The 27,494-nt window shown below is 33.6% G+C and overlaps 1 protein-coding gene across 1 annotated transcript; it reads right to left on the bottom strand.

Annotated features, from left to right (window-relative positions):
• On the bottom strand, positions 1–27,384 carry LOC123560427 (uncharacterized). Its single transcript, XM_053532422.1, has 8 exons — positions 27,302–27,384; positions 25,518–25,697; positions 16,063–16,175; positions 15,119–15,245; positions 14,211–14,387; positions 13,316–13,450; positions 1,239–1,335; positions 1–616 (listed from the first exon to the last, which is right to left on the bottom strand). The coding sequence occupies exons 1-8, from the start codon at positions 27,366–27,368 to the stop codon at positions 1–3; spliced, it is 1,512 nt and encodes a 503-aa protein (XP_053388397.1). The 5' UTR covers positions 27,369–27,384.
• Positions 27,385–27,494: the final 110 nt, after the last annotated feature.

Raw genomic sequence — 27,494 nt, 5'->3', positions numbered from 1 at the left:
TTACTCAACCCATTCATAAGTTTCAACATTAGCTTTTTGGTGTGATGTTCCGTCGCAGTGGATTTCTTTTTCTTTATCTTCTAGTGAGTCATATGCTAATTCTCTGGGCTGTACAGCTATTTCATAGTTATGTGTGTCCATCTTTTCTTCTTCTAATGGCTCATTAAATCCGCTTGTTGCTTGGACAGATTCTTCATAGCTGTGTTCCTCATCATGCCTTTCATCTAACGACTCATAAGCTAACCTTTGTGTGTCTGGTGCCCCATAGCCGTGTTCCTCTTCATGTCTGTCACCCAAAGACTCATAAGCATTTCTATGTGTATTTGGTGTTCCATAGTTGTGTTCTTCATCATGTCTTTCACCTAATGACTCATAAGCACTTCTTTGTGTATTTGCTGTTCCATAGCTGTGCTCCTCGTCGTTTCTTTCACCCAATGATTCATAAACAATCTTTTGTGGATTTTGTATTCCGACTTCTTCACTGGCTCCTCCTGGGCCGTTATCTTGTATTGTTGTGTAAGCCCTATCTCCTGCTTCGTCAGAAATAGGTGTTATATAACTTGTATGTTCTGATACGTGCCTAACTTTTGCCAGACGTGTTCCTTGATTCGTTCGCCTGTTTGTAAAAGGAATATTTAATAGTTAGTACCTCTTGTCTGATGCATAAAATGACAGTAATAATAAACTATTTGTTTTAGTATCAACCTTAGCATTAAAACTGACGCGTGAAACAGACTGAAAAATCTGTCTTCGTTTAATGTTATTTAAATAAATCCAAATAAGGTATATGTTGACGCTTGTATTTTTGAATGTAATGCCGTTTAAGAAGCAAGATAGTTTTAATTCCTACGGCCGCGAAGTGTTTACTTTCATGCAAGTGTTCAGCCATTATGTGCTAATTGACGCAAGATAAAATAATTCTTCATCAGATAATAAGTAGTTTCAAGCAATGAATAATCCTTTGGCATGTGGCTACCGAGACAATATGATAACAAAATACGTGTACTTATAGCACAACTTTGCAATAGCAGGTCGGCGACACCACAGTCTTTAAAATGTTATTAAGAGTGTATTTGATGTTATAAGGAGAGCGGGTACGTATATGTTTTTACATGTTTATGATAGAATATGTGATTCAATTATATCGCTATATACTAAATATCGCGGTTATCAGGATATTCCTACAAGAACGGTAACATAATCTGTACTTTTTTTACAGCTAAAGTATAATGACATACCGCTTTTTCATCAGCAATACTGTCAACACTGCGACAATAATGGCCGCAACAACTATACTGATGATTGCTGTTATTATGCTGACTGTTACACTTAAACCTGAATAATCAAAGCAAATACAGCATGTAATTTATATAATATAATATTTTCAGTTCAATCGTTGTTGTTGAGTAACTCCTAACCATCCACCATCATACTATGAGGAACGTTCTAAAAATAATGACAATCGCGCGCTTCCGTTAAAGTATGACAGGCAAGAAACACAGATGATACATGGATGACTCCTTTATAATCCTGCAAAGTTTTATAAAAGAAAACTAATTGTACCGTTTTTGAGTTATTTAGCTTTGTATCAGATGTAGTCCTATACATTAAGCAAATTAAAAGTAGCTATTAAAAGTGAACAAAACTCTGAAATCAGAGCGTACATTAAAGTACAAATGTATATGCACGTTGTCCTTTTGAAATACCTACAGAGCAGATACTCGCTGAACAGCATTCTTCAAATAGAATGTCTGCAACATCAGAAAAAAAATCCGTTAACAGGTGGGTATGTAATCTAAAAATGGTAAGGTAGTCCTTAAAGACAGGCCTCGCCATGACAGGCTCAACAGAAATGACGTCAAAGAACCTTGCTGTTGGTAGACGTTAGATAGATGAAGATGCTATGTACTCAGTGTCCTAGCGTCTTTTTTTGTCATGTCAACGGGTAGAGGTCATTTATGAGATTCTCACAAAGCACTTGGATTTAAGAAAGATTTGTGCTAGATCGGGGCCTCACATATGACCCAGGAGTGAAAGGCCAATAGAGTTAAATGTGCTAAGAAAGGCTGAATAGGTTCTCAAATTTCAATGATAGCAGAATGTCACAGCTCTTGACAGGAGGTGAGACGTGAATACACATTTTTGAGCCACAGAGTCATGTTGACAACAGAAAGTGGAGCCTTGCAAAACTTTGACCGTGAACCAGTTATTGAAACAAAAAACTAAAAGGATCAATTTGGTTTTGTATTCAATGTACTTTAACGCAAGGGGTACTGTTGTACAAATTCCTACATCAACAGAAAAGTCAGTAACTGCAGAGTTTAATGGAGACAACGCACTGAGAGCTGTTATACAAACAAATGTGACCTTTTCCTCTTTCTAAGGCCGAATAAGATGCTAGCTGGGCGTAAAAACTTATAGAATAAAGCACTTGGGAATGGTATTTTATCAGTTACTCAGACCATAACAGAAGTAGCTAGTAATCTGTAGCATTCACCGCTTGGATTTCACGACTGACTGAAACGTCAATACTTTTCAATACTGATGTTCAAATTTCATACCGAGTGCGTGGCGTCATTTGTGATATCAATTTCATATATGTCGTCTCGTTAGAAAATTATTCAACCGCGATATTTTCATTTTTACTCTTGCTAAATATCCCATTTATATCAATTACAGAATTATGGATAGTGTATCTAATACAATGATAATTAGATGTTTATCCAGAAATATGCACTCGTTTGTGAAATACTGTAATATTTCTGTTGCAGAATTCGTGCATATTTTTCAATACAAAAATAATCTATAAATATCAAATGTATATCTCATTACATATTTTCCATATGATATTCATTCACATCATTGATGCAACTGATATTAAGTAAGGGTCTTAAGTGCGTGTGTTTCAATAAAATTTAGTGAAACATACCAATCACCTTGATCCCACACCATTGACAAAATGCTCAGTAGTAACACATTCTTTGTCATAATGCACAACAACTGTAGTTCCTGTTATTATAATTTCTAAACAAATAATGCACTGTGCATTTACGATGCTAAATCTAACAGGACATGTCGCATCCTTTGCAGTTTGTACATTTACGAATGTGTGTCTAGATAAACACAAGTACTTCAGATTAATTTAAACTTAGTTAACAACACATACAAAGTCATAAAGCGTATCTAATTACTCATCTGGAAAATTATTCATTATGATAATATTATATATATATTTAAACGCATGTTTCTTTACCTTTAACATTAACCCTTATGCTGGACACAATTGATACTGCATTTGCGATCAGTGCAGATCATGATCAGCTTGCACATACGTGCAGTCTGATCATGATTTGCACTGTTTGCCATTCGGTCAGTATCTTTTGGTAAGCACCTCTTTTAACAGTTAATGGTACTGTCCAAACTGAAAGATGGACAAGTTCATTATAGAAATGTATCAGGGTAAGGGTTAAACAAGATGGCGATTTACTTTATGCAGTTGTTGTGTTTAATTTATATGTATGTTTGAAATTGCTATCATTACTTCTAGGAAACAAAATGCTCCCGAAGCGGAAAGATTTATTGAATCAACGATATAAGATACAAACGAATCCGCAATTATTGTGAGTATATCTAAGTGCTACATTATATGAAAGTGCAACTTGTTTCTCCAATTATTAAATATCATACAAATATGATACAAATGAAAATGTGAAGAACTGCTGATTGACAAGTGTTTCGATTACTTGTTCCTGTATAAAGTATTGTTAACTGGACTGCTTTCTTTCTTTATCGGGCAGTCAGAAATACCATCTTCAACAATTGTATTGTTCTTCTCTAGTACTGAACTTAATGTAATTTATATTTATTTTGACCGCTCTCCACTATTTAACATGTCCAGATGTATGTTTGTCCATGTTTAATTTTCTTTGTCTTCAGCTGGCATCTGAATATTTTTCCCCAGCTTTAAGGTATGTTTTAAAAGTAATGTTTAAACAATGTCATTTGGTTGGTATATTCTTAAAGTTGACCATGTTTTGCACTGTGTTGCAATTTTTAAGCAGCTATACCGTGCCGATTTTTATAAATTGTATATAATTTATAATATTATTTCAAGCTCTTTTGATAAAAGAAACATCAAGCGTTTGGTAAACAATTATAAGACACAGAATAAAACTGTCAATATCATTTTTTCTTAAAGTGCCTCAAGTAAACGGATTTAATGAGACAGAATTCTAATTCCAACATTGACAAATTAGTGTCGAGTTCTGTGGGACTGTATTAGACTTTGCTCCCTTTATTCAAAATAACCTTGGGCAGAAATAAAACCTACCTACATTTCTTTCAACTAAAGAGTATAGGCGAAATAGAGAACTTTTACCGCATGTAACTCAGTATTTTTAAATATGTTTTACTCTGCCCCTTCTGTTTCAGAGGTAAATTCACTTCGAACAGCAAGAACTCGCTTAACAAATGAAAAATTTCCATTGTGTACAATAAATCAATAATAAGTCTTGAAAAAAGTGCAAACTTATTAGAAAACTGGAAAATAAGAGGAAAATAATAGGTCTAAGTGGGGCTTGAACCTACGCCCCGAAGACCGCCCCGAAAATATTAAGTCAAAGTAGATTTATGGTAGGAATTGAATACTCTTCAAAAGGAGGTTCTCTATTACGGGTCTAATACCTTCAGAATAATGTGGACATAAGTTTCATTTTTATTAACCACATCTATACAATAGAAACAAACTAATGAGACAACCTAACCATGGTTCATACAAAAAAAAAAACGGGATTCTGCTGGAGATTCATTTTCAATATCGTTACCACAATAGGAGGTATTTGTTGCGAGTTCCTTCAGTTTCTATCCAGAGTTCAAGGCATACTTTTCTTAACCACTTGTTTCTTCTAGATTAATACAATTCATCGCTTCGGCCAAAACACTTTCCAGTGCATTTGAATTTGTACCGGGACCAGGTGTTGACCCTGTCTAAACGTCTACTCATAACAAAATTACTGACTAAAAATCCCTGATTTTTTGCCTTTTTTCAAATTGTGGCCCCGTATTTAGCAACCTGAACGGTTGCACTCACACAAAAATAAAAGTGAGATACAAATGAGTACATACATAATGATAACAATAGCCTAGGTATTTGTATTGAAGTTAGAAACAGACAGAAAAAAGTTCAAAAACACTTTGACTGCAATTTTCAGTGGGGCGTAGGTTCAAGCCCCACTGGAACCAAAATTATTTTTCCAATATTTTCCTTTTTTCCTAGTAAGTTTTTACTTCTTTCAAGACTTATTACGGATGTATTGTACAAAAGAGGAAAATTGTCATTTTATAAGCGATTTCTTGCTGATCAAAGTGAATTTACCTCTGAATCAGGAGGGGTAGAGTTAGACATCTTTAAAAATACTGAGTTACATGCGGTAAAAGTTCTTTATTTTGCCTTCATTCTTTAGATTACATATTGTGGAAAAAATGCAGGTAGGTTTTACTTATGCCCCAAGGTTATTTTTGAATGAAGTGAGCAAAATTCAAAACTGACCCAGAGGATTCGACCTTAATTTTTCAATGTTGGAGTTAGAATTCTGTCGCATGAAATCTGCTTACTTAAGGCACCTTAGAAAAAATGTTATTTACAGTTTTATTTTGTGTTTTATAATTGTTTAACAATAGTTTGTTTTTTCTTTTATCAAAATTAATGCTGTAATAAATTCTCTGTAAGTGTTTCAGATAGTGGCCATCACATTGAAATTTGTCTCTACTTGAGCTTGAGGAAATACCACAAATTATACAAAATTTACAAAAAACGGCACGGTAAAAATTGTTTAAAATTTACAACACAGTGCGAAACATGGTCAACTTTAAGAATATACCAAGCAAATGCCATTTTTAAACATTACCATTAGGGGTTCAATACCTTAAGAGGCATAGAGTTGACTTGCATTGAACATGGACCATAAATCAATCTAAACACTTTTTAATTATATCCATTTTTATTTTGCAATAAGAGAAAGTGAAGGTCACGATGACAGAAACCATCTTGAATATTTTTCAAATAGTCTCAGATTTTGAACTTGATTTTCAAACTTTGCAATATTTTACAGCCTTTAAAAAAAGTTACATGATAACAAATGAGAAAACCGATGGAAATACCGAAAGCAACCCTGTGCATTTTTTTAGCCATTTCTACTTTTGTACATAATGTCTGTTGAATAAGTCACAGTTAGTGCCAAATTTTAACGTCAGTTTCATCATTTTTTTAAATTTAAATCAACATCAATATCAGTTATAAAAAGTAGCATATGTCAGTGGTACAACGCTGATGTATGGGGACTTTGCATAGACAATAAAACGCCGGATCTAATGTTTTGTAAAATGCATTTAAGATTATCCTCTGTTATTGCTAGCTGTACTTTTTGTCAAGAGGCCAATTGTAGAACATTTTACAAATAAATCAAAAGGTGTTAAATTCTTCCTGTTCTTTTTATCAAACGGCTAGGTATATTTGACTAGCATTTACAATTCTAAACGATTTAAAATGTCATTTTTATGATAACTTGTGTGTGTGTTCGGCTTTAACGTCTTTTTCAACAATTTTTCAGTCATATAAACGACGGGATAACGTTGTATACAAGTAAGTACGGCGGTATGTTAAGGACATGCATTTATTTTTTCAATATTAAATCATCTCGAGCGCACGACATCTTATCTCGAATGCTCGACATCTTATATAGTGCGCACCACATCTTATCTCGAGCGCTCGACATCTAATCTTGTGCACACGACATCTTATCTCGTGCGTATGACATCTTATTTCGAGCGCACGACATCTTATCTCGAGCGCACGACATATTATCTATATATATTAAAGCCCTTTGTCTGTATTCAGATCATCAGTAAAAACATATGACTGTTTTTGGTCTAGTTTCGTTGATACTTATAATCACTTCACGTGATTGCAGGGTTGTGATTTTAATACATAAACTAATAAAAAAGGCAGCAAAAAATCAGTGATGACGCAAAGGAATAAATTTAAGTCCTTGACAAAATAAAGACTGAGTATGTAGGCTTCGCCCATATGCGAGGGTTGTTCTAAAATAACGTGACAAACTGCGTGTTTTGGAAACTGTACAAACTATATGAACAAAATTTTACCATCATATAATATAACCTTTAATGAGTTAATACATATATTTTCATATCAGTATCTCTAAAAACGAGATTTACAGAGAATTTCAAACACAATCACATATCCCTGACTGGCGCAGGTCTCGGCGCCAAAATAAGGTTAAAACGACGTCAAAGTTATTCCTTTTAAAAATGCTCCCCGTCATGGTCAATACGAAGTCTGTGACTCTTTACCCATGCAATATACGCGCGTTGATACCAGTCTCTACTCAACTATGGTTGAACCTCTGTGTCTCTAACATAAGATCATGCATATCATCAAATCTCTGGTCTCGTAAATGGTCTTTTAACTGCGGAAAATATGCATAGTCTAACTGACTATCAACATTCACTTTGTCCTTATCATCGGTCGTCCCGTCTGAAAATCTGTGATGCCATTTGTATACTAAAGTTCTCGACACATTTTTATTCATGTCTACAGTCTTCATCTTCTTGTAAGTTTCAACTGGTGTCATTCCGAGGCCGACACAAAACTTTATGACGGTTCTGTGCGCCGCCTTGTCCGTTGACGTCGCCGTTTTCGCGTAAATTCAGAAGCAGATTAACCTGTGAAAACTGTCACTGCACATGCATAAGCAACGTCAGATCTTTAAAACTTTTACATATGACGTTGAAATATATGACGTTGATGTGTACGGGCTTTTAGTGCCTAACGCAACGGGTTGTTCGGAAACTGAGACAAGCATCACGGAAGACAGCCTATTAAAACGGACCATTTTTTGGGCTGCGCCGGTTACATTATACCACTTTGACCATAACAAAAGTCCAATGCTTTTTAAAGATAGCGTTTTTCCGGCATAAGGCCATACCAAATTGATTAATAGTTCTTCGGAAAATTTTCAAAAAAAATGGGAGCGAGCGAGCGAATTTATTTTTTTTTTCTCAATTTTGATTTTTTCAGAGGCGGGTAACTTTTACATGGAGCGAGCGGGTATTTTTTTTTTTTTGCAGTTATGATTATACATGAAGTTAACATTTCTTTAAGAATAACACAGAACTTAAACATTTACAGTGTGACTAAGACAGTAGATAGCTTTTCTGTATGTTTTAAAGACTACATGAATGGTTTTGCAAATAAATTCTTGCTAAAATTCACTGAATCACTTTGTTTTTATTTTGTATTTATAATTACTGAGGGATGAGTGTCTTATTTTTAATTTTGATTGTTCTACATTAATCTGAAGGCGTGCCCATTTAACGGCAGAGGATGAGGAATATTTAAGACAAAACAGGCACCCAAGTGGAATAACATATCTTCTGAAACCCAGTTAGATGGCTTCGACACATGAGCAACTTTGTGCCCCTAGGTAGAGGTGAGGGGAAAGTGATAAATCACTTGACCAATGAGACCAAACGGAGTTGGGCACACAAATGCTTCGACATTGCTCGAATCCATTGGAATAATTTCTTAACAGATAAGGTTACAATGTAGCTTAAGTTTTTGTGGTAGAAGTTCATTTCAGTCAAAAATGATAACAGACGGACAAAAAATGATCCCAATATGGCCAGTCTTTAAAAGTGTTATTTGTTGTGCTTTGATTGACCAAGAAATTTTGAGTTGGGAAGGTCTGTTTTTTTCAGATTCTTTCTTTCAATCAATTCACAGCCAATTAATATACAAACAGGGAAAATTGGGGTTACAATACAACAGAAATTATTCTTTATATCTACACAACTTATCTGACTGCCGTACTAAAGAAGTTACGTTCAAAACGATTTGGGCCCGAGACAATTAATGTGATGGATCAGTCAGGATCTGTGAATAAACTTTTTTTTCAAGAAAGCACTGGCTTTGGCTCTAGATCTAAAATATTTAACTAAACAACTGATAACAAATGGTTTGAAGACTTTATCTGAACAATATTTCTATGTTTAATCCAAATATTTTCAATTTGAATCCCCGTGGCCGTGCACGTCTTACAAGTCGAGCTTTGTTCTTTTCACTGTATAATTTGAACAATCGTAGAACGTGCCTACTTCATCACCTACCGGCATATCGAAGGCCATGTGTGGCACTAGCACAGACACTCCGGATTTAAAACAAATGATGAACAACACCATAATTCCTGACTTTCTGAGTTTGTGTCATCAGCTACATGTATTACGAACGCATGGATTCCGATCAATATCACTTTGACGCATTAAAACAGCGATAAAACCTGTTTACCGTTATCATTCCGGACCGCGTAATCAGAAAACAAATTTTTTTTCGGCGATTTTTATGTACGTGCGGACGGGTGATTTTTTTTTCTTTTTCTCGGGAATGAAATCATTGATGCGGTAGTTCCGACGAACGACAAATCAATTTGGTATGGCCTAAGCTCTTGATCAAAATCTTTGAAAATAAATTATTAACAATTTCTGTAAATTCATTAAGTTTGGACGTTGATAAATTATTCAAATAAAATTTGTCACGCTATATTGGGACAACCCTCGTATGTTTCCTCTTTATCCATGCATGCAGTTTTATGACTTTTCTGACAACAGAGAGTTTGAGATTTCAACCTTCGCCTTCCCCTTCAACGTCTCTCATATATATTTGGGGTAAAACGTCACCGATATGCGTGTATTTTATTTATATCAGACGTTGCTACTAAAGTTTTCCATGTAATATCAAGTAAGCCTAAGACTTCTCTATATTACTATGTGAAATAAAAAGCTTAGTTTCAGGATTTCTGCTTATTAAGTTATTCGATTATCCATATGTATAATTAGACTAAATTCGATGCGAAACGCTATCAATAAGTATAAGAATAATGAAGCTTTGTATGGCTAATGATTTTAACTAAATACATTGAATTGAACCTGGAAGTATGAAGTTATCAACTGATTTTGAGAAACTTTGAGATTTTGTTCAAACTTTAACTTCTACGGCATATTTGTGTCTCCAGGCGGTATCGATTATACCAGATGGGCCTTTTTGTCGTATGAAGTGAAGTTTTGAACGTCCGAAGATGTGATATCACGAAAGTCAAAACTTCAGTCTTTTTACATCTACTCTGTCCACATACTCGGCATCAAAGACTGAATTCTGCTTGGAGGCACATGGCATGACAGTCATTTTACTTGAAAAATGAATAATAACGCGCGATTATCATTTGGCGGAACATTTTATTTCACTTTCAAATAAAATCAATCCTTTCTGTCGGACACTTAATACGACAATTGCGTTTTAATTATTTTATAAACATAAAATGGTATTAGTAAGACGGAAAATTTTCCAGAAGTATCTGACAATTTCAGATCTATGATATCATGATGCGAGAAGTTTCCTGTTAGCCGTATGGGATAACTCCATTCTTCACATGCACGGACCAAGAGCCTGGCAGAGAGGAATTGTGGGTCAATTCCCCCTTTGATTCTTACATTTTACAAAGAAAATCGGTCTTGAAACTCGGTGTGACACCCCCTACCCCCATCCATGAAATGAGTGATCCCCTCTTTAAATGTGATGTCCCTCTAACCAAAATTCCTGGATCTGCACATACTTTACTTATGAAATAGTATATTCAGACAAATACGTGTCACATATGCCATGTTATTTTGTGCGACAATTTTCGTCTCCACCTAACATTTATTTCTTGACTGTTTCGCTACACATTTGGTGAGACTTGGCACGAATATATTGTGCTGTCTGAGAGTTTGGCATTATACAGAGTCATACAGTGTCATGATGCCAAAACGTATGATATCACGAGAGTATCTTACATTTGTTTCAAATCGCTTGTTAAATGTATTAATAAATTGTGTATATTGGCTCATGTTATAAACATATCTTTTAAAAGGTTAGATTTTCATCAGGTACATTGTTTATGAGAGTCTACAAGTAAAACGCGTCTTTTAAGGAATTCGATGTACAAAGTACCAATTCAAAGTAAAAAAAAAAACTTTAAGAAAAACTATGAAATACTAGCCAACAGCATGACGGATGAATCTGTCTTTTATATTTTCTGTTCTTGTTTAAAAATATTAACTGTATTATCTTTCAAGAACACCATCAACAATAGAATACGTTGATATGATTATTAGCACGACTTTTCGAAAAAAAAGAAGAGCTATTGCACTCGCCCTATGTCGGCGTCGGCGTCGCCGTTGGTTAAAGTTTTTGATAAAGTCAAATATCTCTGTTACTATCAAAGCTATTGACTTGAAACTTAAAATAGTTATTAGCTATCAAATAATCTCCATAACTCTGATTTGAATTTTGACAGAATTATGCCCCTTATTAACTTAGACTTTTTTATTAAAGTTTTTGATAATGCCAAATATCTCTGTTACTATTAAAGCTTTTGACTTGAAACTCAAAATAATTATCTACTTTCAAAGTCTACATCAGGTAATACAATTCCCATAACACTTATTTGAATTTTGACAGAATCATGCCCCTTTTTAACTTAGAATATTTTGTTAAATTTTTTGATAAAGTCAAATATCTCTGTTTCTATTAAAGCTTTTGACTTGAAACTCAAAATAGTTATTGAATATCAAAGTCTACACCAGGAGACAAAATTCCCATAACTCTGATTTGAATTTTGACAAAGTTATGTCCCATTCTAACTTTGATTTTTTTACAGGCAAAGCTCTAATTCAGTCAAGCACTGAGAAAAGTCGAGCGCGCTGTCTTACGGACAGCTCTTGTCATTTTTATTTCCTCTCATGTATGGTTTACAATCGTGCATTGTATACTGACATCATTTTACATAAAACCAACACCAGTGAGTTTTTACATTGTTCACATTGTTTCGTTTTTTTTTTTTTTTTTTTTTTTTATCGTAATCGCACTAATATCCATGCGATGATTATATTAATTGAAATGTTTTATTTAATTTTCTTTTTAAAAACCTCTTTTAAAAGTCCTGCCCTTTCGGACAATTGATACCAAAATGCACGAAAAAAAAACAACATGATCATAATTACGGATGAATTGAATGGGCGGATTAAAAGAAGTAAGGTTCATTCTAAAGTTTGAAATCTCAAGGAATTTTAATCGAACTTCAACTTCATACGTTAACTTCACAAGAGACGTTGAAGGGGAAGGCGAAGGTTGAAATCAAAAACTCTCTAATGTGCGAATTGATACTTTAGTCGAACTGAGTTTTGTTGCTATAAACATGCAGTTAGTATAATTAATTATATTCGTTTAAGTTTGGTGATAGGATGACCTTGTTCTTGCGGGAAACTTAAATAACCTCTGAATAGGCGGGACCCTAATTTGAGTTGGTTTACTATTGGCACGTGTTTGAATTGTTTTGATATTGACACGTATTTGTACAGAAATTGTGTTTTTTCATTACTTAAATTCGTCTATTGATATAACATACGTGAAGAGCTGTTCGGTTTTATTTACAATGGATTGATACAGATTCTAATCATTTTCGCTGTATAAGTTTGTTTATATTTGGGGAATACTTTTTGCATTGACGAAAGCATATGGTAATTTACGTATACTGAAGTAAATAATTACTTGCACAAATTAAGCATCAAGACAACTTAATTAAAGTTACTGTATATGCCATATTCGGAAGCAAATAAGATTTATTTCTATGTAAGATATATGTAATATTTGCAATTATCGAGAGGTTCCTTAAATATAGAAACGGCATTTCAGAAAAATCTTAAACACGAGACAAAATATCCAAACCATTGTCTATTTTACTTGTAAAACACAAGCCAACTAATGGTTTCAGGCAATAATAACTAAGTCGAACCTGGGTTCCCGTCTGCAGAATGATCTGTTGGCGTAAATGGATCTGTAGAAAGATTAAGTACTCAGTGAGACAATGTGCTTTATATGAATAATAAAGTAAATTCCTTTGGTTTTACAGTCAACTCAGAGATAAATGTTTGAAATACATTCATTTGGAGTTGCAGTTTGACATAGGTAGAACGAACCTCCTAATTTAAAAGCGATTTTAAAAGGCATGTGAAATGACGTTTTACTTGCCCCGAATGTTTTGTCCTTTGTAAGAAGTAATATTTTGCTAGCATTGATTTTAATATTTGAGAACATTAAATATAAGCTTTTATTGTTATCTAAATACGGACGTTAACTGGAATATAAAGCTTCAGAATTTTCTGCTGCATATCTTAAAAATTGTTGAAGAAATATAAAAACTCGTACCTCCCGTGCATAGTGCTCTCTTTCGTTGCGCATTCGTTGCGAAACTATGCAGTACTTGACCATCTGTAGCTTTGTAAATATATCCGAATTTTGTATGTGTTAGTTTGGTAAAGGTACTCGGGTCAAAAGAAGATGCTGTGTGAACAAAGACAACATATTAATAACAATTAAATAGGTAAATGTATACATAGACTTCAAAATATATTTAAAATCTATATTTTTAGTCACATATTGGTAATAAGGCAACAAGAACAAGTAACAAATAGGCAACATTCCGAGAGCATTACCTCCCAAGGTGTAACACTGTAGCAATGTGTGCATTGATTTGTTACGAGTTCAAGGTGTAAAGAACTTACGATAGCTGCATAAAGTTACCAATTCTACATAGGAGTTAGTAAATAAAATCTGTTCGAAGCATAGAATGCAGATAAGCAAAATAACAGCAAATTCGGTTTGATCGGGGCTGTTCATGAGAGGTACTGGGCACTGCGAAATCTCACACGCCCACTTCCACCGGCTTAAGTAGAATTCTGTAAAATATATTCTGTCATAGCTTCTGTCATAGAAAGTATAACGCTCTACATAGGATAAGGTCATAAGTATGAGTTACTATGATCTAAGTAGGAGTTATAAAATCGTAGGTAGGAGGTAGTAGGTCGTACGCTGGAGTCGGTTTGTCTTTCGTCGGCCTTGCTATCAATCTCTGTTCGCCATAGGATGCTTTCATAATATGAAAGGAATATATGTATTCATGGTACATTTTTGCAGGCAATTTAGTAAGTAATAAAAGTAAATCCGGCCACATGTTAAAAATAATTCATTTAGAAATAGATAGAAAACTACGTTTTACTGATCTAACTGATCATTGTCTCATTAGTTATAACAGTATGCATACCATTATATTTTATAATGACTCTGCGTCTAGTGTTCCATGTCCAACAAAGAGCAGTACCATTTCGTGTTGATATCAATTTTTCTGAAGATGTAATTTGACCTTTGCGTTCCAGGCATTTATGTACAGATATGTTCAGTGGAAGTTCGTCCTCATCGTCGAGCCGATCAATACCATTATCTTGAATTAAAAGGGTAATATACATATTATTTCCCATTTCAGTTGCTGGTAAAGACTTTGAAAGAAATCAAGTCCTCTAGAATATTAAAGAATACATTAATACGATTTAATAATTTGATGATGCAATAGAAACAATTCTACAAGAAGATCTTTTCGAAGCACAGAACGCAGTCCAACAAGTTTAAAGTAAACTCGGTTACACTTGCCGTTTTGCACATTCTCAAGTGGAACATTATTACTAGAAAACAAAACACTGACACCATGCAACCCAGTATATTTAAATCTTTGAATTCCAAATGGTCATATGATGTTTGCATGTAGTCTAGGCAACCTGTGTTACAAGTTTATGTTTCTTTTTAAATGGAAAATTGTCAATATTAGAAACTCACCCAGTTTCATTAGACCAAGTATTTATCAGTGCCAATTTAAAGGTGTTTTAACAGAAATATGTTTTTGACAACGTAAATAATCTTAAACGCCTTCCAAGGCTTGTGTACCCAGTGCTCAACAAAATATTTCTATTTTTTATTTTTCTTTAAATGTGAAACAATATCCGATTCGGTTTGATGGTTTTTAGTTCAACAGACTTAAAATAAGCTATATCAACATTTGATTCAGTCTTTCTGTGTTTTATTCAATCACTCATTCGTTTGTACGGCTGTTATTTTGATATCATATTTTAAAATGCTTGAATAGAGAATATTAAAACAAGGCAAAATGCATATTATCACCATTCAAATGAACTTTGTACAGTGCCATGTAGCCATATCTTCCACACGGTGTACTTTGCTCTCCACAACGTGCTATACAGTTTGATTCTTGAATACCTTTCGTAGTTATCGTGTCAGTACAAAAACACTGAAATTGTAATCATATTTACATATGATTTATTTTTCAAACTATTTTTCAAATTTCATATATATCGTGCACAATTGTTTTTAAGGGCATGGTAGTACGATTAACTGCAACAGATGGTAAGGGTAGAATCAAACATTTAAAGTTCTAAAGGCTTTTAATTTTATGTTAAAACAGATGAAACAGCTATCTAAGTAGAAGTTATACGCGTATATATATGGTTAGAAAAGCGCTACTTTTGATACTGCACATGAACTTTTAAATGAGGTAATAAAAGCAATAAATTCAATAAAACATTCTAATATGCCTGTCAATTTTCAATGTTTAGATAAATTACTAGAGAAAACAATTATGTTAAATAGGATTTAACAAGAAACCGATATATTTTATTTTTAATAACGGAAAAAGTGGCAGCCACAGTTTTAGCCTTTAAGCTGGATGTTAAACTGTCAAATAGTCATTGATTATGCATTACATTACAAGCTCTTTACTGTAATACAGTTTGCAATATTACATCTTGACTTATTCAGGCTATTATGGTGAATTTTATTCTGATGCAACGCCTGACGCCCTTCATACCTGTAAAATTGGATTTAGAAACAAATCGAATGTACTTAGATTCAATGAAATTCGGCTTAAAAATTAAAGCAAATGAATGTTACCAGTTCAATGTTCTAGACTCGTGACTCTTTACCCTCAAATATTAAATTTCTTTTAATCAGTTACATTAATATGATAGAATTCGTATAATGTAAGTAGGATTCTAAAGCAATGATAAAATGGAAACTAAAACGTAATTTTCATACAATTCGTTACTTACACCTGCTTTGCTTATACCAATGTATACAGTACTTCCACATGCTGCATAGCAGCGTCCAAGAGAACTAACGTTGTATGCAAGCACTGCTTTGTGTTTTCCTATGTACCAGCAACCTGCAAAAAGATTCACCACCAAAGCATTTTGATTGTTCTTATCAGAACCTTTTGAAACGTAATAAATCACGTGACTGTACTAACTTAATAATCTAACTTGTCAAAGTGGTGTCTGTTGTCGTGTCATAAACGAAGTTAAGTTACTTTAAAGCTGCAACTGGGTATGCAATGCTGACGATTTTAACAATAATTGTTGACGTATTAGCGAACTGTATATGCTTGTAGAAAGTATATATTTTCCAGTACACAATAGCGCAAAGGACTGCATAATTTTCTTGGACTAACGTTCAATTTTGTCAAAGACATTTGAACAAATCTTACATTTTAAAACATTGCATTAAATTAAGTATTGATATTAAATATTGAATGTTTATCGGAAAATTATCATGCATGTACATAAATATTCATTTTTTGTGTACTTTATAACCTACTATATATTCAATTTTATTTAAACTATAAGCTATTAATAAATACATGTACCAAAGATTTATGTGTTCCGCTTTGGTAATGGATATGTTACGCGCATATAGCCAATCTGCGCATTTGGTAAATCGCGCAGCGCAAATAACCAATTTGTTATCTGCGCAACGATTTGTAAATCGGGCAACCTTATATATTTCTTATATGCGCAGGGTAACTGTCTTGCGCGTTTGGTAAATGAGTCTGCGCTTTTAACATATGGATGGTATCTCCCGATAAAATTGAATATCATTAGAGGGTTAGACTTGTAGGCCTACATAAAACTGTTTAATTTTAAAGGAACTGACGGTGATCAGGCACGCGTAAAAGTGTGAATTGACTGTGCTTAATTTGTAAAGAACAATTTTTTAAAGTAAATGAGCGTATTTATGTGGTAATTTCAATGAGATGCTCAAGTCCCTGGTAGTTTATAGACTAAAAATTTCTGTTGACGACGGTATTAAGAGTTATTTGTCATAGGTGTTAAAAACTTTAAAATGATACAAAATATCCAAAGTATATTTAATAACACAAGTTTTTTTTATTTATTTTTTTATTTTTTTTTTAAACTTTTAAACGCCGTAGCCTGTGCGGGATGTCGATCCAGCACTAATATCAAATCCTGAAATGACACCGATATTTCAAATATATTGATCATTTCTTACAGATCGTATTGATATTTTTAATGTTTTGTAGTACAAAAGAGTAATTTTCGCCAGAACGTGAACGAATTTTTGTTGCTGCGCAAGATGTGTCCTGCGCTAATAGAAAATCTGGAAATTACTCTGATAATATGAATAACTGCCATAAACCATGCTAACTTTTACATTGTTTAACAATTACAGACTGATATTGCAAATCTTGGTTTTTTTGTGTCATAAATTTATTTCAACATCAGTAAATTCATGGGAGTCGGTCACCAGGTTTCAATATCTGCAGTATGATACAATATGCAATAAAATTCAAACATGCGTGAAGGTGTGATTTCCTTCGGATAGCCACATCGTCCTCTCTATTCTTTTTATAACTAAAGTATTTTCACTTCATTCGATCACATGCAGTCATTTTATACCGGATATAGAACATAAAGTAAACTTACATAACAGACTGAATTGCCACACACTTACCACAATTCACCATATCGCCTTTTTTCATCATATTAATACCGCAATTCTTTTTTACCAACGTGAGCATATCTCTTCACATGGCCAAGATTAAAAATAAAACAAAAATAAGCAGAATTAAAAGACGATTCTTACAAATCTTTTATACTTATAATCATTTTTTAATGTTTTATAGTCATGATAGTGAGACAGATAGAATAACTAATAAGTTTCGTCAAAATGTGAACGAATTTTCACATTTTGAAGGTGCGCAAGATGTGTGTCCTGCGTTAATAGAACTCTGAAAATACTCCAAGAACTTGAATATCTTTTATAAACCATTTTAACTTTTACTTCGTTTTTCGATTACAGTCTAAAAATGTAGCTTTTGAAAATCTGAATATAATGTTTCATCCGTAGCCTGCGCGGGATGTTGTTCCTGCGCTAATAGCAAATTCTGAACTGACGCCGATATTTCAAACATATTTCAGTTCTAAAAGATACTATTTATGTAACTTTATAAAAAAAATGTTTTCGGATTAGAAAAAAATAGAAAGAAGCGTGATGTCCGTCATAACGGGAACGAAATATTACACTTGTTATCTGCGCAAGATGTGTTTGCCCTGCGCTAATAAAAAATCTGGAAATAATCCCGATAACTTGGATATCTTTCATAAACCATGCTAACTTTATCATTGTTTTGTGATTACAGGCTGTAATTGTAGCTTTTGCCAAAAGAATATTTTGTTACATCTGTATCTTGCGCGGGATGTCGGCCCTGCGCTAATAAAAAATCTGGAAATGATCCTGATTACCTGAATATCTTTCATAAACCATGCTAAATTTAACTTTGTTTTATTGTTACAGACTAAAATTGTAGCTTTTGCAAAGACAAATATAATTTTAATTCTGTAACCCGCGCGGGATGTCAGCTCTGCGCTAACAGCAAATCCTGATTTTAAATATATTTAATTTATAAAGGCATATCATTTATTATCTTTTAAAAATGTAGTAGAAATAGATAGAAACAAGAGTGGTTTCCGTCATAACGAGAACGAAAAATTATATGTTTTATCTGTGCAAGACGTATGTCCTGCGCTAATACAAAGTTTTAACATTACTCCGATAATTTCATACGCTATGTCAACTTAAATTTTGTTATTACAATTACAGACTAAAATTGTAGCTAGAATATTTACTTCTACATAATCCGCGGGATGACGGTCCTGCACTAATCGCAATTCCTGAAATGTCAACAATATACCAAATATATGTCATTTCTTACAATTCTAATTGATATTATTTTTTTTCATGCTTTTATAATGCAAAATAAATAGAATAACGAGTAAATTCCATCAAAACGTGCACCAAAATTTACATTTTGTAGCTGCGCAAAATGTGTGTCCTGCTCTAATAAAAAATCTGAAAATTACTCTGTTTACTAGAATATCTTTCATAAACCATGTAAATTGTATCATTGTTTTACGGGCTGAAAGTCTAGCTTTTGCCAAAATGAATATCTTGTTACATCTGTAACCGGCGTGGGATATCGGTCCTGCGCTAATAGCAAATCCTGAAATGATGCCGAAACTTCAAATATATAATTTTATTTCTAAAGCATTCTATTTATGTACTTTTTTCTAAAAAAAAAAAGAAGAAACAAACTGTTTTTGTGGTAGAAAATAAATAGAAAAAGGAGTGAGTTCTGTCATGAATAGTACGAAATATTACTTTTTTCTCTGCGCAAGATATGTGTCCTGCGCTAATGGAAAAGCCGGATATTACTCCGATAGCTTTAACTTTGCTTTACGAGTCCAAACTAAAATTATAGTTTCTGCAAAGCAGAATATAACGTTACATCTGTAACCTGCGCGGGATGTCAGTCCTGCGCTTATAGCTAGTTTGACCCTTATCATGCTGGACACGATTGATTCCGCCTTTGCTACTCGTCGAGTTGGTCGGCCTACACGTGGTTAAACAGTTAAAATCGTGAACTTGTGATTCAATCAGTGTTATATTTCACATTAAGGGATAAATTAATTTTCAATGTTTTTTTTTTTTTCTTTTTTTTTTTTTAAATTGGTGACTTAATACTATAATAAACATTTATTGGCTATAAACTCTTGATAAACAGAAGAGAACAGAACATATCTTTTATTAGCTTTGTACATAATACATCAAAATTATAGAATTGACATTTGCATAACATATAGTATTACATCAGATCTGACTATATGATAAAATTATAATAAATTTACAGATTATGAAAAGGATGATCATATAAAGCGCAAACTATGTGGACAGGCGATCTATGAAAATGTATATATTATCTTGCTTTGATGATAAATCGTCTGTAGCGAATTCCTGTGAATGTTCAGTATTAGAAAATCGTGTTTATTTCCTTAACCTTTTAAAGTATTAAGCAATACATTTGATAGTTGTGAAAGATAGTAAATAGAATAAAGTTTAGAATAGATCATTTTTACATTTTTCTATTGTAGCCCCGTACGTCCAAAAGACCAGATAGCAAAGAAATATTCCTGTTTTGTTGAATTTTTTCAGTAACCTGTACAACTGATAATGCATCTCATTACATGCTTCTAAATGCAATACTGGTATGCTTAAGTCTGATGTAATTAAGTTTAATATTTTCAATCAGTGATAGTAAACAAGTAAACATGGATATCAACTGTAATATATCAGGGTGTGTTACTTGTGCAAATTTTTGTCACTTTATATGTTTCATTCTAATATGCCTGCCTCTGTTAAAACACTCTCACGACAGAATGACGTCACGTTAACGTGCGTTGACATCAAAGATTTTGTTGCGACAAAGAAAAAGCGCTTGTATATTTATCTACAGTTTTAGATTAAGGGCATACTAGTATTGGAATCGAAATAATTTATAGCAAAACCATGTTTTAAGACTCTTTATACACTCGGGCGTTCATACGTCGTACAAAAAAAATCACTCGGGATGCGCCCTCATGATATTATTACGCCCGACGTATAACCGCCCGTCGTGCATAAACATACATAGACTTACATCTGCGCAGATAACAAATGTAAAATTTCGTTCTCGTTATGACAGAAATCACTCTTTTTTCTATTCATTTTTACAGTACTCATTTGAAAGTTACATAAATAGTGTGTTTTATGAATGAAATATATTTGAAATACAGTGTAATTTCAAACTTTGCTATTAGCGCAGGACCGACCTCCCACGCAAGTTACAGGTGTAACATTATAGATCCATTTAGATTTGTAAAAAACAACTATAGTTTTAGTCTGTAATCGTAAATCAAAGTAAAAGTTAATATGATTTATAAAAGATATTCAAGTTATCAGAGTAATTTCCAGATTTATTATTAGCGCAGACACACATCTTGCGCAGATAAAAAATGTAATATTTCGTTCTCGTTATGACAGAAATCACTCTTTTTCTATTCATTTTTTACAGTATTCATTTGAAAGTTACATAAATAGTATGTTTTATGAATGAAATATATTTGAAATACAGTGTAATTTCAAACTTCGCTATCAGCGCAGGACCGACCTCCCACGCAAGTTACAGGTGTAACATTATAGATCCATTTAGATTTGTAAAAAAACTATAGTTTTAGTCTGTAATCATAAATTAAAGTAAAAGTTAATATGATTTATAAAGATATTCAAGTTATCAGTGTAATTTCCAGATTTATTATTAGCGCAGACACACATCTTGCGCAGATAAAAAATGTAATATTTCGTTCTCGTTATGACAGAAATCACTCTTTTTCTATTCATTTTTTACAGTATTTATTTGAAAGTTACATAAATAGTATGTTTTATGAATGAAATATATTTGAAATACAGTGTAATTTCAAACTTTGCTATTAGCGCAGGACCGACCTCCCACGCAAGTTACAGGTGTAACATTATAGATCCATTTAGAAAAATTATAGTTTTAGTCTGTAATTGTAAATCAAAGTAAAAGCTGATATGATTTATAAAAGATATTCAAGTTATCAGAGTAATTTCCAGATTTATTATTAGCGCAGACACACATCTTGCGCAGATAAAAAATGTAACATTTCGTTCTCGTTATGACAGAAATCACCTTTTTTCTAATCATTTTTTTACAGTATTCATTTGAAAGTTACATAAATAGTATGTTTTATGAATGAAATATATTTGAAATATAGTGTAATTTCAAACTTTGCTATTAGCACAGGACCGACCTCCAACGCAAGTTACAGGTGTAACATTATAGATCCATTTAGATTTGTAAAAAAAAACAACTATAGTTTTAGTCTGTAATCGTAAATCTAAGTTAAAGTTAATATGATTTATAAAAGATATTCAAGTTATCAGAGTAATTTCCAGATTTTCATTTAGCGCAGGGCACCGAACACATATCTTGTGCAGCTACAAAATATAAAATTTCGTTTACGTTTTGATGAAAATTAGGTCTACTCTTTATTCGATCGATTTTGTACTATAAAATAATAATAATAATATAGATAAGATTTGTAAGAATTTTCTTTTAATTCTGTGACTTTTTTATTTCATCTTTTATCTTAGACATGTTGAGAGATTTGCTCCCGTTGGTAAAAAGAATATTATTGTGAAATTTCAAGATATTTCAATATAATAAAATGATATTTTGCCAAGTGTGTGCTCGGGTGAAGTAGAAAATTATAAAAAATAGCATAAAACATACCAGAGGACGACCTGTGCAAGCTGGAGGAAATCACACCTTCACGCATGTTTGGGTTTTATTGCATCTTGTATAAGATCGGAGGTATTGAAACCTGGTGACCGACTGCCGTGAATTTACTGATGTAGAAACAAATTTATGACACATAATTTAAGTACCAAGATATTCAGCATTTGACATCTATATTTATTAATAAATTGACCAACTGCATGATTTATCAAACACGAAATGCAAATTTCTGATATATAAAGTTACATTTGTTATTTGCGCTGCGCATTTGGTAAATCGCGCAGGTTAAATTTATCCTGCGCAACAATTGGTATAGGACAATAATAACACAACGATCAGGATCACCGATAACAGAGCTATAATCGATATCTTAATTTCAATATTCTTTCATATCTTTTATATGTACAGTTAAAGACTTATGTTGAGAACATAAAGAAATGTTTTAGATCAATATTTGAATAGCATGACTGTCAACAGTAAAAACGAACGAAAAACCGCGAGCTGAGTTTTGACTATTGATCGGTAAGTCCTTTAATACGTATTTTAATAAGATTACTTCAATTTACAGATTTATGTTACAAATTTTGACTTATTAGCCAAGTAAACTTGTGTTGAATATAGACCGATCCATAGCACGGACTATTGACTATCCATATATACAGGATTATATACAATAGTACTTTTTAGTGTGGAAGCGTAACAGTGAAAGACATACATGAGATGTATGATACGTTTTTCAAGCAATGATCTCAAATTGACATCCCAAATAGAACATGTCAAACAAAATGACAAAAATGTGAAAATAGAATTTTGATGCCAAATTTGTAACAATACCGAGAGTATTATGTGTTATTAGCATTTGAAGGGCTTAATCAAGTGCGAAAATTAAACCAGATACCGCTCCATGCCATATATGACTCGACATCAGACAAAGATGCCCAAAACGAAGTAACGCATGTACTGTCGCACAGCACAGATACATATTCAATCTAACAAAATATATGTAACATGTATTGACGTTAAAATGAACACACTAAACAGCTGAGGGTCAGAAATAACATACTATCTGTAGTAAAGAGCAATTGTGCTTTAAGCTACCAAAATAGAGAAGTGGAAACTCCACAGGTCGCTCAACACGACAAAAACAAAAATGTTGAAGGCTCGGTTTCATTGAGCCTGTTCATGGACGGAAGTGGTAATGCATGCTACTGTTCACGCCCTCTATCCCCGGGTTGAGCAGAACTCAAAGCGAGAAAAGCTGACATGCTTTTTATACGCCCGTTTTGAAGAAAAAACTCGACGTATAATGTGATGACGCGTGCGTATGTCCGAGCTTAAATTTGCATAATTAGGTAGCTATAGGAACATTAGGCAACTGTACAATTTATTTGATGTCATTAACTCCGTAGGCTTTTATGTGGCTAGTTTTCTAGAGAGAGCAAAAGAGTAGCCACATATGAAAGAAAGTCCGTCCTTCTGTCCGTTATAATTCGTTTCCGGAGCATAACTTCATAACCATTCAAGGTATTGATTTTAAACTTGGCATGTAGGTAGATGGCAACGAGATGATCTGCGCTTGAACCTGTTCTGTAGGTCAAATGCCAATGTCACAAATTCAGCTAAAAGGTCAAAATTGGCCATCAAATTTCGTGTCCGGAGCATAATTAGATAGCCATGCAAGGCATTGACCCCGAACCTTGGTTTGTAGATAGGTGGTGATAAGACAATGCGCAGAGCACATGAACCGGGTCAGTAGGTCAAAGGTCAAGGTCACAAATCGAGCTTAAAGATCAAATTTGTCCGTTTTATTTCGTGTCCAGAGTATAACTTATTAACGAGGTATTGAGTTCAAACTTGAGGTGTAGGTACATAAACCAGAGGTTGGTCTACGGAACGCGGGGTCGTGAGTTCGATCCTCGGGCGGGTCGTATGTTCTCCGTGACTATTTGATAAACGACATTGTGTCTGAAATCATTAGTCCTCCGCCTCTGATTCATGTGGGAAGTTGGCAGTTATTTGTGGGGAACAGGTTTGTACTGGTACAAAAACCAGGATCACTAGTTAGGTTAACTGCCCGCCATTACATGACTGAAATACTGTTGAAAAACGGCATTAAACCCAAAACAAACAAATAAACAAACATAAACCAGGGTGGTAGGTCAAATGTCACAGCAAGGTCCAATTTTTCCCATCATATTTCATGTCCAGAACATAAATTGAAAACTTATAAAGGTATTGACTTGAAACTTGGAATATAGGCAGGTGTTGATAAAGACTGCAACAATCTATATTGCAAACCCCTCACCGCCTGCACCCCACCCCAAAATTTTGATTTCATTTAGCTTCTTGCTCTTTAGTATTCTGCCATCCTCCATCCCCACACCACGCCATTTTTTATTTTTCATTTAGTTTCTTGCTCTTATCCTGTCTTCTGTCACCAGCACTACACACTTCTCCCCTCTAAAATCCTCACATGTCTCACCAAAAACCCTTTAAATATGCTTTTTCTTAAATTTTGCTTTCCTTCTCCTCTGATATATTCCTTCGGGTGTATATTCCCCCGCTTGGCGGAGCTCTTGTTCATATTTCTTAAGCAATTACCTTGTAAATTGTCTTTAAATGTATCATGCACACCGATTACATTTTGTACCACATAATTAAAGACACTAGCCTCCAGATCGTACGACAACATAAAAAGAAGGCATTTTGCCTTAATTATAAATATCGATATCTAACGGTCGTAAAATGCATATTCCTCCGTGTTGTATTGTTCCTATACTGATATAGACAACGGGAAAGCTTTTATTGTCGCGGTGGCCCGGGTTTGATTCCCGACTTGAGCTTCGTTTTTTCTTGATTTGGCATTGTTAAGTTAGTTCGGAAACAAAAAAGTCATATTTTTATGTTTATAATATAACCAAACTTCAATTATAAAGAAAGAACACTTTAAGCCAAAATCCGGAGATCAGTGCCTTTAACATAATAAATGGATTCAACAGCATGCAATGTATAAGCTACATCGATAATGTTTTCTATAAAGACAGTTTTTAATTTTAACATCAGTTATCATACCTAGGAAATCAAATGTTGCGTCCGCTAAGTGATACCCTACCCACAAATCTTCAGTTATATATTCCTTTGCGATATTAACTGAGAGTGTTGAAAACTCTACTGATGGCGTCCAAAGGGTGCACCTGCCCGCCGCATTTATCCATGTTAAGCTGTTTTGTGATGTGTAGTATGGTGATGTAGCTGAAACAGAATGTGTAAGGATATTTAGAATAAATTTTGTGAATCCACTCACGCAGTCTAAAGTAATACAGAAAGCCTGACTGATTCAAACTTCAGGAAATGAAAGAATTTTTCAGACTGACTTTTTGAATTCATATAGATGTAAAATCAATTCACGGAAAAGGGTTTATCAAGGCTTTATGAATAACTGAGGCTGTTATTACATAATTGCTTTAACGTGTAGGAGATGATTTTCAAAATTATACTGCCAAATGTGTTTAATAATTCATTACTGTTAAGCCAAAACAATAGATTTAATTTAGCTAGAATTCAAGAATGAGCATCTCGTATCGCATTTTGTAGTTTCGCAGTTTCGTTGTTTCGAGTTTTCACAATCGCAGTTTCGAGTTTTCACCATCGTGGTATCGTTGTTTTGACATTTCATCATCGTAGTATCGTGGTTTCGTGCTTTTGGTGTAATTTTACGTGGCGATGACCCTAACGGGACACCGTAGGAAACAATTTGATTTAGAATAAGAGAATTTCTCTCATTAAAATCCACTTAAATTATTTCAAAGTGAAGAAGTGTCTCTTCTATTGCATAAGGCGGCTAGACAAAAGCAAAGGTTGACTGAAATTTGTATATAATAGATCTTTCACTACTTGTACTATGAGAACTAATATAAAGTCGGAACCACGAGCACATCAAATACAATTAACATTTTTATTTCCTATACCAAAAACATAACTATAGAAGCTCATATTTTGAGAACGTAAATGTAGCCGAAATCCTATTTATCCTATTTAATTTGTAAACGTCACCGAATCCAGAAATATTTGATTGTGCGGGAAGGTTATGGCACTAGTTTAGAATGAAGACGTCAACGGCGAGGCGCATAGCGCCGGCAGGGGGTAGGTACTGGAGGGGACCACCCGCTTGTGTAAATGGGGGTCTCCCCTTGTAACATTTTGAAATTGCGGCCAGTGGGGCGGGATGGGGTGGGGTGGGAAGTGGTACGAGCCCCTTGGCCCGGCCCTGGATCTAGGCCTGAACATAACGTTTTATTTCATATGTAGACCTATTGACTAACTTGCTATGTCTGGTTTTCCATTCATTGAAATACTTGAAAAAAAATGAAAAGGATGTCTGTAGATGTAAATGTTTATACGAAACAAAATAATATATATAATATATAGGAGAATTGGTTTCCAATAATATAGAAGAAGCCACGCATAATCTTGAATCATGCGTTATTTTATCAAATTACAGGTTCGGTGTTATTTTTAAGAAAATAAGATTGATATCCCTCCCTAAAGTACTTCTATTGAATATATTTCAATACTTGCCTTTATCTTTATATACCATTCGCATAAAAATGTTTTCGTAATTAAAATAATTATATTATGCGATGAATTCTTGTATGTTTGACATTTTTCTTATTTAAATATCATTCTATCATAGGCAAAATCAAATATAACCGCCACTAACAATATGGACAACTCAGTGTTATCCTTTAATACGGAGGCAACCTAAATGAAAATGATTTACGCAAAGGAAAAATACACTAGCTCTTTTCATAACTGTACTCAAAGTAGTTTTGAATTCTAAAGAAACATTGGCCTACCTTGCAAGCCTTTTAGCTCTTGAAACTGGCAAAAAATCGACAAAATATCCCAAATTAGAAGAAACATACTTGACCTTTTGTATTTAATAATAGTAAATATCCTAAGATACTTGTATCTCAGAGAAGAACATTTTGAATACATATCAGTATCCGTATTGATAAATTGAGGTTAAATTTGTGTGATTTTAAATAT

Source organism: Mercenaria mercenaria, unplaced genomic scaffold, assembly GCF_021730395.1.
Source record: "Mercenaria mercenaria strain notata unplaced genomic scaffold, MADL_Memer_1 contig_1222, whole genome shotgun sequence".
Classification (NCBI taxonomy): domain Eukaryota; kingdom Metazoa; phylum Mollusca; class Bivalvia; order Venerida; family Veneridae; genus Mercenaria; species Mercenaria mercenaria.
This window is presented reverse-complemented; position numbering and strand designations above follow the sequence as displayed.